The sequence below is a fragment of the Macrobrachium nipponense genome, chromosome 23 (genome assembly GCF_015104395.2).
Source record: "Macrobrachium nipponense isolate FS-2020 chromosome 23, ASM1510439v2, whole genome shotgun sequence".
Lineage (NCBI taxonomy): Eukaryota > Metazoa > Arthropoda > Malacostraca > Decapoda > Palaemonidae > Macrobrachium > Macrobrachium nipponense.
Window position 1 is genome coordinate 56,904,956 of NC_061090.1, and position 16,030 is coordinate 56,920,985.

A 16,030-nucleotide genomic window follows, 5' to 3' on the forward strand; every position below is an offset into this window, starting at 1 on the left:
TGATCGAATAAACCGCTGAGCGCGTCAACACGTTTTCGCCCACCTGAAAACGAACATATATAGTCGCCTCGTTTGTTTTTGCTGCTGTTTTTTCAGTTTTCCCCAAGAGAAAACTATCGAGGTGGCTTTGTCTGTCCGTCCGCATTTTTCTGTCCGCACTTTCCCTGTCCTTGGCTGCTCTATGAGCAAGAGCCCGTGCTGGCATAAGGCCCAGCTTAATCAAAAACAATAATCTCGGTTCCTCAGATCTTGAAAACTACTGAGGCTAGAGAGCTGCAAATTGCTACGTTGATCATCCACCTTCAAATCATCAGACATACCAAACTGCAGCCCGTAGCCTCAGTAGTTTTTATTTTATCGTGCGTCTAGCACCGCAATAACACACAGGCCACCACGGCCGGCTGAGAGTTCATGGGCCGTGGCTGAGAGTTTCGTACAGCATTATATATGCAAAAAGCTCGACTGCGCCGATGAAACTATGGCGCATTTTTTTTACTTTTTTATTTTTTTTTTATTATCACTTTGGAAATGTTAATGGGGGTTAGGGTGTGGGGGGTGGGGGTGGGGGAGGGGTTGAAGTGAAAAAGTATTTTCATTTTAATTCAGACAAAGTTTGGATGAAATAAGGAATGTCTTTTCGTAAGTATTCGGAATTCTTTTATCCTTTTATAAGTTTTATAAAGTTTTAAAAAAAATAAAAATAAAAGTAAAATAAAAAAAAAAGACTGGTGTGATCAAGAATAAATTACAAAGACTTTGTAGCCTTGGAATCCCGGGACATTTTTTTTCCCCTTTTTTTTTACAATCAAACGTCAACACTTCCTAGAAAGACCTCACTCTTTTCGGTATCATTGATAACTGAATTTTTGAACACTTGTCGATTATTAGGAACAACCCGTCCTGATAATCCACAAATTCATTGTAACTTATTCTGTGATCTCATCGCAGTCTTAATCGCTTTATGAAAGGGAGTTTTTATCAGATACGAAATTCTAGAGCGAGTCATTCTTGGACATTCGTTGAGTACAATTCACCCAGCAACATAGATAAGAATAATAATGAAAACAGCTTGCAAGTTATAAAGAAAGATGGAAAATAAAAACCAAAATGCATACATAAAAAAAAAAAAACATGATTGTTGAAAGATATCGGGTGGGTGCTGCTGCCGACTCAGAAATGCAACCGAAGTCATTCTCGTCGCCACGCTCCGAGAATAAGCAGCGTTGATGTGGCCTGAGGATATTAAGCCAAAAGGAGGACTTGACGTTATTATCCAACGTCTTCTTCTTCTTCTTCTTTCGGAACTCACATCGAATCCTTGTCCCTCTTTGTGGGCTTATATAAGCCGCCCGCTCTTCTTCTTTTTTTACCACTCGCGATAAGAGGTTCGAAATAGATATAGTAGTATATCTTCGTATCTCGGCGTAAGCAGCTCCAAAAAAGAAGTTGGACAGGTATGGGTTGCGAACGTGTGATGACAAATGCAGATGATTCTGAAGCAGAAACGGGACTGGACGTCAACAATGCAGGTTAGTTGCAAGTTTAATATATATATATATATATATATATATATATATATATATATATATATATATATAAATATATGTACTAGCTGACCAACCCAGCGCTGCGAGGGAAAAGTCTGAAGGACCCCCAAAAACTTTTCCTCCACCTCCTTGTGCGTGACGGTCCCTTTTATCCAGATATTACTGTGGTAACCATCCCATTTTTCAAGGGATTCCTGTACTAACTGTCCCTTTTAGTGAAATACTATTACTGTACTGACTGTCCCATTTATCCAGGCATTACTGAAGTGACTGTCCCTTTTATCCAGGTATTATTTTGGTGACTGTCCCTTTTATCCAGGTATTATTTTGGTGACTGTCCCTTTTATCCAGGTATTATTTTGGTGACTGTCCCTTTTATCCAGGTATTATTTTGGGGACTGCCCCTTTTATCCAGGTATTATTTTGGTGACTGTCCCTTTTATCCAGGTATTACGGTGGTGACTGTCCGTTTTATCCAGGTATTATTTTGGGAGCTGTCCCTTTTATCCAGGTATTACTGTGGTGACTGTCAGTTTTATCCAGGTATTATTTTGGGAGCTGTCCCTTTTATCCAGGTATTATTTTGGTGGCTATCCTTTTTATCCAGGTATTATTTTGGTGACTGTCCCTTTTATCCAGGTATTATTTTGGTAACTGTCCCTTTTATGCAGGTATTATTTTGTTGACTGTCCCATTTATCCAGGTACTGTGGTGACTCCATTTTATCCAGGTATGACTGTGCTGACTGTCCCATTAATCCAGGTATTACGGTGGTGACTGTCCGTTTTATCTAGGTATGATTATTGGAGACTGTCCCTTTTGTCGAAAAATGTCTGTGCTAACTGTCTCTGTTAGCCACATATTACTTTGCTTACTCTCCCATTTATCCAGGTACCATGGTGACTGTCCATTTTATCCAGGTATTACGGTGCTGACTGTCCCATTTATCCAGACATTACTGTGGTGACAGAAATGTAAAGCATTTTCAAAAATATAGTTCTATGGCACAGAGTACATGAAATGAGGTATGATAAACCCGCAGAGTTTATTTGCTACATAAGTCACAAAGGGCAGGGGAAGGGGAAAGGGGGAAGGGACTGGAACCCACCGTATTATCTAAGCTGGGTTATGTGATAGCCAAGTGCCAAATTTTGTCTAGATCGGTCAAGCTGTTCAGATTTCTGTAGCGCACAAAGCTACAAATATGCAAATTGACAATAATACAATTTCTCACTTCCATGTATTATATATAGTATATATTATATATATATGTGTGTGTGTGTGTGTGTGTGTGTGTGTGTGTATTTGTGTGCGCGCGTGTATGTGAATAAGAGTTAGATTTCTCACTAATTCGAAATGTAGCGCCTCGGTGGGGTAGTTGGTATGGTGTTGGCGTCCCACCTCGGTGGTCGCGAGTTCGATTCTAGGGCATTAATATTGAGGAGTGAGAGATGTGTATTTCTGGTGATAGAAGTTCGCTCTCGACGTGGTTAGGAAGTCACGTAAAGCCGTTGGTCCCGTTGCTGAATAACCACTGGTTCCATACAACGTAAAAACACCATACAAACAAACTAATTCTAAATGTGAATCTATAAAATAAAATGTTTAGTGGAATTATAGTAAGACCTGTCGTGATGGGCTTATTGCAAGCTACGGTTCCCTTATGACGTTTCTATTATGCCTTCAAACGGTTGATTGAGAGAAGGGCATTTCACTGCGTTGCAAAGAAAAGACGTAAAAAAAAGCTCATGCGGAAAGGAATGTGCTAACTCAGCAGTTGGTGAACACCATGACCCCTGGCTCAGAATTCGACCATGGTCTGGGTACGATGAAGCTGTCGTCTTTCAAGCTATACTTTCGGTTATGTAAAAACGTAATAGTATTGAGGATTGAGGCTTTGTCAGCCTATACTTTCGGTTACTGCTATGTCACTATACGATAATGTGGTTTTACTGAGGCTCTGTCAACCTGTATTTTCGTCTACTGCTTTGTCAATATAAAAAAAAATTCAGTTTTAGTGAGGCTCTGTCAACCTATATCTTCGGATACTGATTTGTTAATATGAAAAATTTAGTTTTAGCGACGCTCTGTCAACCTACATCTTCGGCTACTGCTTTGTCAAATAACAAAACGTGGCTCTAGTGAAGTATGAGTTGGACCTTTATATAACTTAAGTGTTCGTGATAAAAGTTCAGTCGTGAATATGTTTCATCATTTAAGATTTCTTGAACACACACTTGAGAGAGAGAGAGAGAGAGAGAGAGAGAGAGAGAGAGAGAGAGAGACAAGGAGATAAATCAAATATACTAAAATGTAAATCATGATTATTTAGAAATGATGCAAGTCTAAAGAGTGTCTTCTGATCTGTTCAGTACATTCTGTTGTAATATGTTTTGATTACTTAGTGCAAATGTCAAGGGCTTATAATCTGTTTCGAAATATTTCATAAGTAACGTGGCTTGAGTATATCTGGCGCAGGTTAAAAGAACTGTTTATTGATTTTGAAGGTGAATTATGATTATGATTTTTTCAATTAATATCATTTATATAGAAAACTAAAAGAAAGTTATGCAGTATCAACTTCAGGAAAATGTCAATAAGGTTTAAGACCTTGGCTGGCGTCCAAGTGAATAAATTATTTATCAGAATGAACCCTCAGTTTCCAAGGCCAATTTTCTTATCTCTTGCTTTTTTTAAGATAATCAAAATATTTATCAGTCCTACAGGGTGTCCATAAAGTCTTAGTACCATTACAAGTATTTATTGCCCAGAATGGTACTAGGACTTTATGACACCCTGTAAATCTCTATTTGTTAACAAATTTCACAATGTCAATAATCGTCTTATTTCCAAAGTTTCACATATGATCTTTTTGAGCACAGGAAATGTTTTTGTGCCCAACTTGAACGTGAAAGAAATTCTTAAGAGTATGGATTAAACCTATATTCTAACATTTATACTTTTGCTGTTTAGTAATGATTTCAAATTTTGTTCTTTATATTCATTCTATTCTGATTTGCCCATAAAATCGCACAAAATGGGGCAGAAAACCAATTGCAAAACTTGCCGCTTTTGACATTTGTCACGAATACAAGAACGCAGTGGACAAACCCTCCCTCCCTCCCTCCCTCCCTCCCCCGGGCTCCAGCCTCCACCTCCCAGCTTCACCCCTCCTGTTCACGTGGCTTGCACATATGCAGTGCTGAACTCGCGTGCATTGTGTTTTCAAGCACAAAAAAAACTGTTGTTATCTCAATCACTTGCATGACTGTGTTCATTTAAACGTCGTTTTTTTTTTCTTTTTTTTTTTTTAAGTGATGAGCTTTTCCTACTGAAATGGACCTGTCATTTTCATTGGCATCGGCGCCAAAGGACTTATCATGCCTCACGCCATCGTATTGATAGGGACGTTAAATGTCAATAACAATAGTTTTGTTGAGAGTAATGAAATTTCCAATTTTCTCTTCACTCACCAGGTTCAACTTCGCCAGGAGACTCCAAGAATTTGCCCACGACGAAGCTACTTAGACAGGTAAGAATAACTATAGTAGATTCACATCGACCGTGCATTTGATGTCTAGACCCGTCCCTTACGACGCTCCTGACTGGCTGTTGATAAACCAGTCACAGGGCTGGAAACTCTTAGTCTCTCTTGAGAGTTCACATGGGCAGGATGTGTGTTACACCTCTTCTGAGGTATACGTTTGAAAGATGTATCTCTCAGGAGAGGAGGAACACGCATCCTGCCTGTGTGAACTCTCAAGAGAGACTGAGAGTTTCCAGCCCTGTGATTGGCTTATCAACGGCCAATCAGGAACGTCGTAAGGGACTGGACTAGACATCAAATGCACGGTTGATGTGAATCTACTATAGGAAGCAAAGCCTTTTCTCCTTATAAGTCTCTGTCAGTTAAGTACAGGCAAGAATTGCAACACGTTGCAATGGGCTCTCGCTGCATAGGAATTCCGCGAATATTCGAACTGCATAGCAATCCAACCGAAGTTTCTAATTCCCCGGTTAAGAATCTTTGTTAGTTCAAATTCTATTTACTGCTGGTTTTTAGTGAGCGTGACAGCCCTACGAGAGAACCTCTTGAATCTAATATAGAATTGGAGGCCAAAGGCAAAACACTGGGACCCATGAGGGCATTCAGCGCTGAAAAGGAAATTGGCAGTAAAAGGTTTGAAAGGAGTGAGGGTGGAAAGTAAAATGGAAGAGAGAGAAAACGAATAGAAATACAGTAAACGGAACGAAAGGGGTTGCAGTTAGTGGCCGAATGTACGCGCTGCAAGGAACCTTAAGTAACGCCTACAGTGCACAGCATGAGGTGCACTGACGGCTCTACCGCCCTACTATATTGACTTTTATTGACTCGATAAAGTTCACTGAGTGTGGAGATAATCATCACTGGTGCTCTCTGTGTTTGATAAGACACAAAGAGAGAGAGAGAGAGAGAGAGAGAGAGAGAGAGAGAGCTCCTCTGACTTCTACTGACTGCTTGCTTTTTCCAGTGCCTGATAGTGCTGGCTGCTAGCTTCGTGTACATCCCGACGGGTATGATCCAGATGTGGAACAACGTCTTCGCCACTCACACAGCGGACAGCAATAACACCATTTCAGGTCACGAGATCACGTTAGTGCCATGGCAGAAGGATTTGGTCGGTAAGAGGCTTTCTTGATCGCGTGCTATCTCTCTTTCCCCCAAGACTGGACTATGGGTTGATAATTAGGAACTATAGTAGATTCACATCAACGGCCCATCTGATGTCTAGGCCCGTCCCTTACGACGCTCCTGATTGGCTGTTGATATAAGCCAACCACAGGGCTGGGAACTCTCAGTCTCTCGAGAGAGTGAGTTTCCATTTCTGTGATTGGCTTATCAACAGCAAGTCAGGAGCGTCTTAAGGGACTGGCCTAGATATCAGATGGACCGTTGATGTGGATCTCCTATAGCTCTGACTATTGATTACAAAGGCCTGATTACCTTCAGGGATTAATGTGCCTCACGTATCTGTCTATCTATAAAACGAATATATTTTCAAATGTCTATTGACGTATTGTCTGTTACACAATCAGATGGGAACAATTCTCAGTATCAAACTATCAAAACGTGAGAAGTAATTCAAAATATTTATCTACCTATTACACAGATATTTCTGTCAATCTATCTCTGTCAAATATTTCTATCTATCAATCTGGCCGTTAATTATTTCTGTCTATCTGTAGTGTATGTCTGTACTACAGAACTATGAGTATTATCAACGCTCAAGTGGAATACTCCCAGACAAGCTTTGTTTCCATGTAAAGCCATCATAACTGTCTTGATGACCTTTCAAATAACTTCTGATCTCTTCTTGGAAATGAATCTAACCTCAGAAATAATTTCTAGTCTTGGAAATGACTTCTTACCTTTGAAATAAATCCTTACATTTGCAATAAGTTCTTACCTTTGAAATAACTTCTAACATGGAAAGAACTTCTTACCTTGGACATAACTTCTTACTTTTGAAATAACTTCTAACATTGAAATCACTTATTATCTTTGAAATAAATCCTAACATTTGAAATAACTTCTTACCTTTGAAATAACTTCTAACATGGAAAGAACTTCTTACCTTGGACATAACTTCTTACCTTGGACATAACTTCTTACTTTTGAAATAACTTCTAACATTGAAATAACTTCTTACCTTTGAAATAAATCCTAACATTTGAGATAACTTATTACCTTTGAAATAAATCCTAACATTTGAAATAACTTCCAACATTTGAAATACATCCCAACATTTGAAATGACTTCTTAGCTTTGAAATAACTTCTAACAGATGAAATGGCTTCTAACATTTCAAATAAATCCTAACATTTGAAATAACTTCTAACAGTTGAAATAACTTCTAACATTTTGAATAACTCCTAACATTTGAAATGACCTCTTACCTTTGAAACAACTTCTAACTTCTTAAATAACTTCTAACCTTTGCAATAACCTCTAACGTCTTCCTTGCAATAGCCTCTAACCTCTTCTTTGCAATAACTTCTAACCTCTACTTTGTAACAACTTCTAACCCAGCCATCTCCCATCCTCAGCAAGCATCGCAGAGATGGGAGGAATGGCCGGGTACATAACAGCTGGTTACTTTGTTCGTCTCATCGGCAGAAAAAGGTCCCTAATTCTGACTGCCTTGCCAGCTATGGTCGGATCAGCAGTCATTGTACTGGCTGGCAATGCCTATGTGATCATTGCAGGAAGGTGAGAATGTGGTCATCAATAATAATAATAATAATAGTCTTCTCTATTCTTCTTACGCTCTTCTTTCCAGTCTAAAGGCCCCATACACTGAACGATTGTCGTTATCGACCCACACACACACATACTATTCAGACAGTATGAACGATCTCCGCACCGATTTCAGTCTAAATAAAGATTTTGTCTCGAGAAGACATATGGCACCATCTCTAGAAGAGACCCGTGCGATAGTGTTATATCAGCAGACAAACTCAAACATTGGACGATCTGTGTATGACAGACTTAAGTCGCAAGCCAGCAACCTGGTCGTGACAGATTCCCGCTGAGATCGTTCAGACAGGAAGTTCCGCCCACTTTTGCCTTCAGACAAGCCCATACACAGTGTTTTTGAGAACGATACATACAATCGTTCAGTGTATGGGGGCCATAAGTGAATGGGAAATCTTTGTACGTCCTTAAGTAACTCGATACGCTAGCTACAACACGCTGATGAAGAGAATTATAATAATAATGATGAGTTATATAAATTTTGGCCGGCCTCATATGGAAGATGTATAGTGGAGTCAGTCTTGAAAATGAACGAATATGGTCTATATTATTGCAGCCTTTCCTGGATGGTTATTTTACTTAGTAACAATGCAATAATACAGGAATTGATTGCTCAATGTAACTGAATTTTGTCCACAGATTCTTGGACGGGATGTCGATTGGTATGGCGTATGTAACAGTGAACACCTACGTCTCCGAAGTCTCCGATACGTCGGTCCGCGGAGCCTTCTGCATGCTTTCACTCATGATGATGCAGCTGGGAAGCATCTTCATGGTGTCAGTGGGGAGCACGCTCCCATGGTACTACATGTCTTTAGTGTGCTTGTGCTTGCTCTTCACTCACTGCCTCATTGTGATGACCCTTCACGAAAGCCCTTCGTACTTGGCCACCACCGACCGCGAGGAAAGGGCCCTCCAGTTGCTTCAGAGACTGAGGGGACCCGAGAGCGACGTCCACAAAGAGCTGGATTACCTCAAAACGCAGAACCAAAAGGGCAGCAGCGACAGCTTCCAAGGATGTGGGGCCCTCTTCCAAAGGCGCCACCTGCTGACAACATGCCTCCTGAGCGGCATGTTTTTCATCAATGTCTTCAGTGGGAATCTGGTCTTGAGAGTGAACGCTACTCGCCTACTACAAGACCTAGGTCTGCCTTTGGAGGAGAAGTACACGACCATCTTCCTCGGCCTGGTTCTCCTTGGTGGGAACGTCATTTTGACACTAGTCGTAGATCGTTTGGGACGGCGCCGATGCCTGATCGCGTCTCTTTCCATCGTTGCTGCCTCTTGTGCATCTCTGGGGACATTTATTTACTTTACGGGCAAGAATTCTTTCGTGGCTGAGCCAGAAATTGTTGTATTGAATTTTCTCAGCGGCGTGGCAAATACGACAGCGACGCAAGTTGAAATTTCTAGGTAAGTATTTGCTGTTTATAGGAAAGTATATAGTAGGCTGGGTTGCTTTAAAGTTCAGTACTGTTGCCCTTTCTGAAGACAGATATACTGTGTGGACACAGTCCCATGATGAAAGAGCGATGACACTGAGATGACCTGTAGTAGATTCACATCAACTGTGCATCTGATGGCTAGGCCAGTCCCTTACGACGCTCATGATTGACTGTTGATAAGCCAATGACAGGGCTGGAAACTCTCAGTCTCTCGAGAGAGTTCACATAGGCAGGATGTATGTTCCACCTCTCCAGAGGGATACGTCTTTCAAAAGTATCCCTCAGGAGAGGTGGGACATACAACCTGCCAATGTGAACTCTCGAGAGAGACCGAGAGTTTCCAGCCCTGTCATTGGCTTATCAGCGGCCAATCAGAAATGTTGTAAAGGACTGGCCTAGACATCAGATGCACTGTTGATGTGAATCTACTATATTAAAGCATTTTGGCCATTAAGGAACCATACGAGCTGTATGATAATAACTAATTGCACATTATATAGTTTGCATTGCACAAATAAGAAAGTTGATTTTACGTTGCATGGAACCAGCTTCTGAACCACGTCGAGAGTGAACTTCTATCACCAGAAATACACATTTCTCACTCCTCAATGGAATGCCCGAGAATCGAACTCGCGACCACCGAGGTGGGACGCCAACACCGTACCGATCACGCCACTGAGGCGCTTGTGACAAACCTAGCTGTATGCAGTATAATTCATACATCACTCACAACAAAAGAGGTTTTTTCATTGTACATGCTTATATGCACATGCATATCTTGTATAAGATACAATGAAGTCTTCAGAGTAATGGAGTAAGAAAGTCGCTATTCTGTAAGTTATGTTTCTTGTGATGCTGGCTAATTTCCTTACGTTTCAAGTTTTCAGTTTCAGGAGTGATGGTCGTTGTTGTCAAGCATATTTAGTGTTTACACTTATGCTGTATTGACAAGGCAAGGCGAGGTAGAGTATGGAGTTAGTAATGAACACCTGTAGAGTTTTTGGGCTTGTGTTTTTCCGGATTTCGACAGGGCCTTAATTGGTTCTGTTAATCCGGATAATCGAGAGATTACTGTATACATACATACATACACACACAAAATATATAAATATATGGATATGTGAACATAAAAACCTCTCATTGATTTATTTTCAGCTGGCACTTCCTAACTGCAGAGAACTTGGCACCCCTGATTCTACTGATGGGCGCTTGTCTCGGGCAGAGTACTGGTATCGGGTCAATTGTTTGGGTACTGCCCTCTGAGATGTTCCCTACCAGTTTAAGGTCACAGGTAAATATCTTCATATAATTAATCATATTTTCATTCTATGACTTTTCAGTCCTGAATTGTATTTCATTGTTTGAGGGTAGGCTATGGCACATATTGCACTTTGGATTATTCATTTTACAATGTGTGCTTAGTCTTTTAATGTACAACCATAGTGTCTAAAGGTGTCCTTATCAGGCCCTTGCAACTTACTTTCATCAAACCAGATGCACTCTTGCATGGTAGGCTGTCAGGGTATGATAATGAACTAACCTAACCCAACCTAACCTAACCTAACCTAACCCAGCCGTTAGGTTGGCCTTGGCTGTGGTCAAGTAATCAGTTTTGCACCTTCCTCACAGGGAACCGGAATCTGCATGATGATAGGGAGCCTTCTTGGATTCAGCTCCTTGCAGCTCTACAGTCCGATGCTGGCTACATTATCTCAGGCTGGAATGTACTGGCTATTTTCAAGCGTTGCCTTTGGCGGCATCTTCTACGTCTACTTCTTGTTGAAGGAGACTAGTAAGATCAAAGTTGGCTGAGGGGACCTCTGTCTAAGGCAGCAAAACGGAAAAAATTACCAGAAACATTCTTAGATTTTCTTCAAAACTTTGCTTGAAGGCTCAGAGTCATGCGAGATTCTCCATTCGCTTCTGCCCAAGGAAAACCTGCAGCATCAAAAGGGGCTACAGTGGTCTTCAGCAAAGAAAGAAGTTTGGATATGTCATTTTGTTGTGTATTTGAATAACTTTAAAAGAATCCCTAGAAAATTCAACTTTGCCAATCAGTGATTTAACAAACAAACAAAAGTCAAAACAGGGAAACCATACTTGTGACAGTGTTATTTGCTTAGGTGTACTGTTTCCTACGAAAAGACAAGGGCATTTATGATTATACAGTGATGTACATTTATGTTACTTCATCATTATCCTTCAAGAGACCTAATTACTTTCACCTATATAGAATGGAAGGAAATCTTTTCTTTATACTTCTTTTATTCTCTGCTTCTCTGGACGAAATAAATTAAATGTGGAAATATCGGCTTTACATTCATGTTTAACAATACCATCAAATGGAACTTTATGGAAAATATAGGTGACTGCGACACTAACAACATGATATGTTTAATTCGATATCGAAATTGAAAAAAAAAAGCGGGATATATGCTGGATAAACGGGCAGGGGGCTTTGAACAAGGGTACAAGAGCACACGAGAGCCTACTCAGTTAACTTTGAAAATAGGTCTCGATAGTTGGACTGATTCTGATAATACCAAATAGGCATGTATACACTGAGCTATTGACTAAAAGAATGTTACTTAATTAGGCAAATACTCAGTGTAATTTTTTTATCACAAAGATTTCATTACTAATGTGATACGATGTATTTTCAAAACCTATAAATCTTCATGTAAAAGCATGGAGTAATGTGAATTCTGATTCACCCTATAGGTGTGGGATAAGTGCAGTCATTGCACCTCCTATGGAGTACTGTAGGCCTTACTTAAGGTTCTTTGCAGCATCCCTCCAGCCCATTCGATCTACTGTACTTCCATTCATATTCTCTTTCTTCCATCTTATTTTCCATTCTCTCTTGAGTATTGTTTCACAGTGCACTTGCAAGGTTTACCTGCTGTTAAACCTTAAAACCTTTTTAAGGTTTTAAGATTTAACATACGTCCCAGTGCTCGACCCTTGGTCTCAATTTTATAATCCAGTCCACTCCAAATTTTAGTACATTTTAGTACACACTCACATTACTTTCGTTGCTACAGATCACAGATATTGTGCAGACACTGAGGAAGAGCAACTCTGTCCACCAAGCAGTGCTGACTTATTCTTTCTTTCTTTTTTGTCCAATCGCCAGTTTACACTTTGTCCCCTCTTTTTGCTGTCATGTCACTTTCACTTTTTCATATCTTGATTCCTTATACCAGTGTTTTTCAACCTTTTTGTGCCCACGGCTCATTTTTGGCATTCCTAAGTACTCGTGGCCCAATGCCCTTCAAAATTGTGTAAAAAATAATAATGGAATTTTATTAAAGTTTTTCAGAACACTTTTATTAGTCTTACATTATCATTTACAGAACTATTTCTTTAGAGCACTTCATTAGTTTACATATTCATTACTTGAAGAAAATGTTGGCCTTCTTCACTGTTAATAACTCATATATGTTGTAATCAAAACTCAAAGGACATGTATTCAATTATGAAATTAAACACTTTCCAGTATTTGCATAACTAAATTTTATGGATTGTAATAATAACTAAAAATACTTTTTCACTTATAAAAATAAACACTGGCCTGCATTTAACAGTATTCTAAATAAATTTTGGAAATTGAAACAAAAACTAAAATTCCACTTTTTTACTTATGCAGTTAAGCACTGGCGTGCATTTATAGTAAATAAAATTTGTCTATTTGTATTGTAATAAAAACTAAATTTACACTTGTACAACAATTATAAAAATAAAAATAACAGTACTTTATTGTTGGCATATAAAATACTGCATCGTGTGATGGTTGTGCTTGCTTTTTAACTACAAGTTTTTTAATTCGGGGGACAATTGTAGATAATGCACATCTCATATGCTCCACCTGCAACCGATTTCTTGTTTTTGTTTTTATTTGCAATAAGGCAGAAAACCGGGATTCACACAGGTAAGTAGAAGCAAAAGGTAGAAGATCTTTTAGCCCAAGCTTCCCAACTCTAGGATATGATACACTTTCTTGTGACTAGAATTCCTGTATAGAATGTTCTTTTAAAAAAATCCTTGATACTTGAGTCAAATTTAATTCCTAGAAATTCATCTTGGTCAGACTCAGGAATAATATCTGGTTCTGCTTTAAAAGGGTCTCTCACAAATGACAGATCTATTTCTTCAAGATCAGGAAAGTACCTGGAAAATTCTTGGCACAAATTATGAAGGTGACTGATTATTTCATTTCGGAGGTAAGATTCTGTTTCTTCTTCACTTCCTTCAGCCACTTCACAAAGCTTCTCAAACATAGCAAAATTACCAGAGCTAACTTTCCTAACACCAGTTCTTCATCTTGGCAACAAAAGCACGCAATGTGTCAACAAAGTGAATTACTGTTGTGTCCTTACCCTGAAGCTTTAGATTAAGTTTGTTAAGCTGGTCAAATACGTCAGCTAAATAGGCTAAACGTGGTTCCCAAAGTGGATCATTGAAAAAAATGGCTCCTTATCTTGCATATCCAAAAACATCTTTAGCTCTTCTCTAAGCTCAAAAACTCTGTTCAGGACATTGCCCTTGGATAGCCATCGAACTTTAGTGTAGAAAAGCAGAGGTTGATGCTCGGAATCGAAACCTTTGCACAACTGTTTGAAAAGACGAGTGTTCACAGGCATAGATTTTACATAATTGACTATCTTTATAGCGTTGTCTAAGATGGCTTGGAGTTCCCTAGGGAGGGTTCTAGATGCAAGTGCCTGACGATGGATCATGCAATGAGTCACTGCAACCTCAGGAGCAATCTCTTTAACTCTAGACACAAAACCCGATTTTGAACCTAACATGGCAGGTGCCCCGTCAGTACACACTGCACACACATTCTTCCATGCTAGTCCTAACTCACTGAAATAGTTTGTTACCCCTTTCATTATATCTTCACCTTTGATGGTAGTTTCAAGTGGCTGACAGAAAAGAAATTCCCCTTTAAATTTTCCCTCATGAACGTATCTAGTAAATACAAGAAGTTGTGAATAAGATGAAACATCAGTGGATTCATCTAATGGCAGAGCAAATAAGCCAGCATCTTTTATCGCCCTGATCACTTGTTCTTTTATATCAATAGACATTTCTTCAATGCGTCTTGATACTGTGTTGTCAGAGAGTGATATTTGCTGAATTTTTTTCTCACTATCACCCCCCAAAACAAGGTTAACCATCTTTAAAGCACAAGGTTTTGTAAGAGTTTCGCCAATGGTATGAGTTTTTTTCTGTTTAGCTATTTCAAGTGATAGCTCATATGAAGCCTTGAGTACATTCCTACTTTGCGTCTGAAATGCCCCACTTGAGTCCAGTGTCATTCGTTTCAAGCTACGTTCGTGACGTTTGAAGAAATTCACGTCTTTACCAGAGTGTTCATGATGAGTCTAGTCAAGATGATTTTTCAGTTTTGATGGCCTCAAGGAATCATTACCGAGTACTTTCTGGCACAGAACACTGACCCTTTACCACACCCTTATCAATAAATGAAGTAAACCATCGTCTCCTCTCTCTCTCTCTCTCTCTCTCTCTCTCTCTCTCTCTCTCTCTCTCTCTCTCTCTCTCTTTGTGCTTCATTATTTCCAGAATTTTCACTTTTAGATATTCTAAAGATGCTCGTGGCATGGCCCCCCTCAGAACCCTCCATGGCCCACCAGTGGGCCATGGCCCACAGGTTGAAAACCAGCGCCTTATACTGATTACTTTTTAGTTTTCTGAAAAGGAAATTATCGTGCCGACTTTATCTGTCCGTCCGCACTTTTTTCTGTCTGCACTTTTTCTGTCCACCCTCAAATCTTAAACCTACTGAGGCTAAAGGGCTGCAAATTGGTATGTTGATTATCCACCCTCCAATCACCAAACATACCAACTTGCAGCCCTCTAACCTCAGGAGGTTTTACTTTATTTAGGGTTAAAGTTAGCCATAATCGTGCGTCTGGCAACGATATAGGCCAGGCCACCGATGGGCCATGGTTAAAGGTTCATGGGTCGCGGCTTATACAGCATTATACCGAGACCAAATTAAGATAGATCTATTTTCGGTGGCCTTGATCAAACGCTCTACAGAAACTTCGGCTCATTTTCTACTTGTTTAACCTTGCACTGAAACATCTTGCCATTCATCAGCTGCTGAGGGATTCTGTAAAATGCGTGAATCTCCCTAAAGACAGGGGAAATACACATCGACAAGAGATTAATAATTAATCATTCATAACTAAGAGTAAAAACAAGTGCCAACGTAGGAAACGGTACATAACCTGAAAACAATATGCAAGCTGACTGCCGATGTTTCTTAAAAATGTAATTCTGTTCAGGAAGGTGTCTAATCTTGGTCTTTTTGAGAGAAATTTAACATATATATATATATATATATATATATATATATATATATATATATATATATATATATATACAGAACAGCTTTGGTTTTCGTACATAATCCGTTCAAGAAAGTCTGACAAAAACCGAAGCATATGAAAACGGAAGCAATAATCTCCAGCAATAATTCCCATAAGAAATCATGTAAATCCCACTAATCTGTTCCAGACTCTTAAACTATTAATAAATATACATTTTATAGAGAATAACTATAAATTTACATACAAAAAACAATGAGAAATAAATATGAATAATTAAAGAGATGGATAAATGAACATGTTAGATCACTTTCACCTTTGCTGAAGACTTGTTGGCGTGTGGAAGACGACAAGGAGTGGGGGCCGGGGGCGAGGGGGGGGGGG

At 39.5% G+C, this 16,030-nt stretch overlaps 2 protein-coding genes across 2 annotated transcripts; one reads left to right on the plus strand and one right to left on the minus strand.

Moving 5' to 3' along the window:
• The first annotated feature begins 912 nt into the window (after nt 1-912).
• On the plus strand, nt 913-11,604 carry LOC135201072 (facilitated trehalose transporter Tret1-2 homolog). Its single transcript, XM_064229962.1, has 7 exons — nt 913-1,529; nt 5,024-5,079; nt 6,059-6,209; nt 7,635-7,797; nt 8,482-9,255; nt 10,443-10,578; nt 10,917-11,604. Exons 1-7 carry the CDS (start codon nt 1,457-1,459, stop codon nt 11,097-11,099), a joined length of 1,536 nt encoding a protein of 511 aa, XP_064086032.1. The 5' UTR covers nt 913-1,456; the 3' UTR covers nt 11,100-11,604.
• Nucleotides 11,605-13,720: 2,116 nt separating this feature from the next.
• Nucleotides 13,721-14,470, minus strand: LOC135197965 (protein FAM200C-like). The gene has a single exon (XM_064225269.1). It carries the CDS (start codon nt 14,468-14,470, stop codon nt 13,721-13,723), a length of 750 nt encoding a protein of 249 aa, XP_064081339.1.
• Between the last annotated feature and the right edge of the window lie 1,560 nt (nt 14,471-16,030).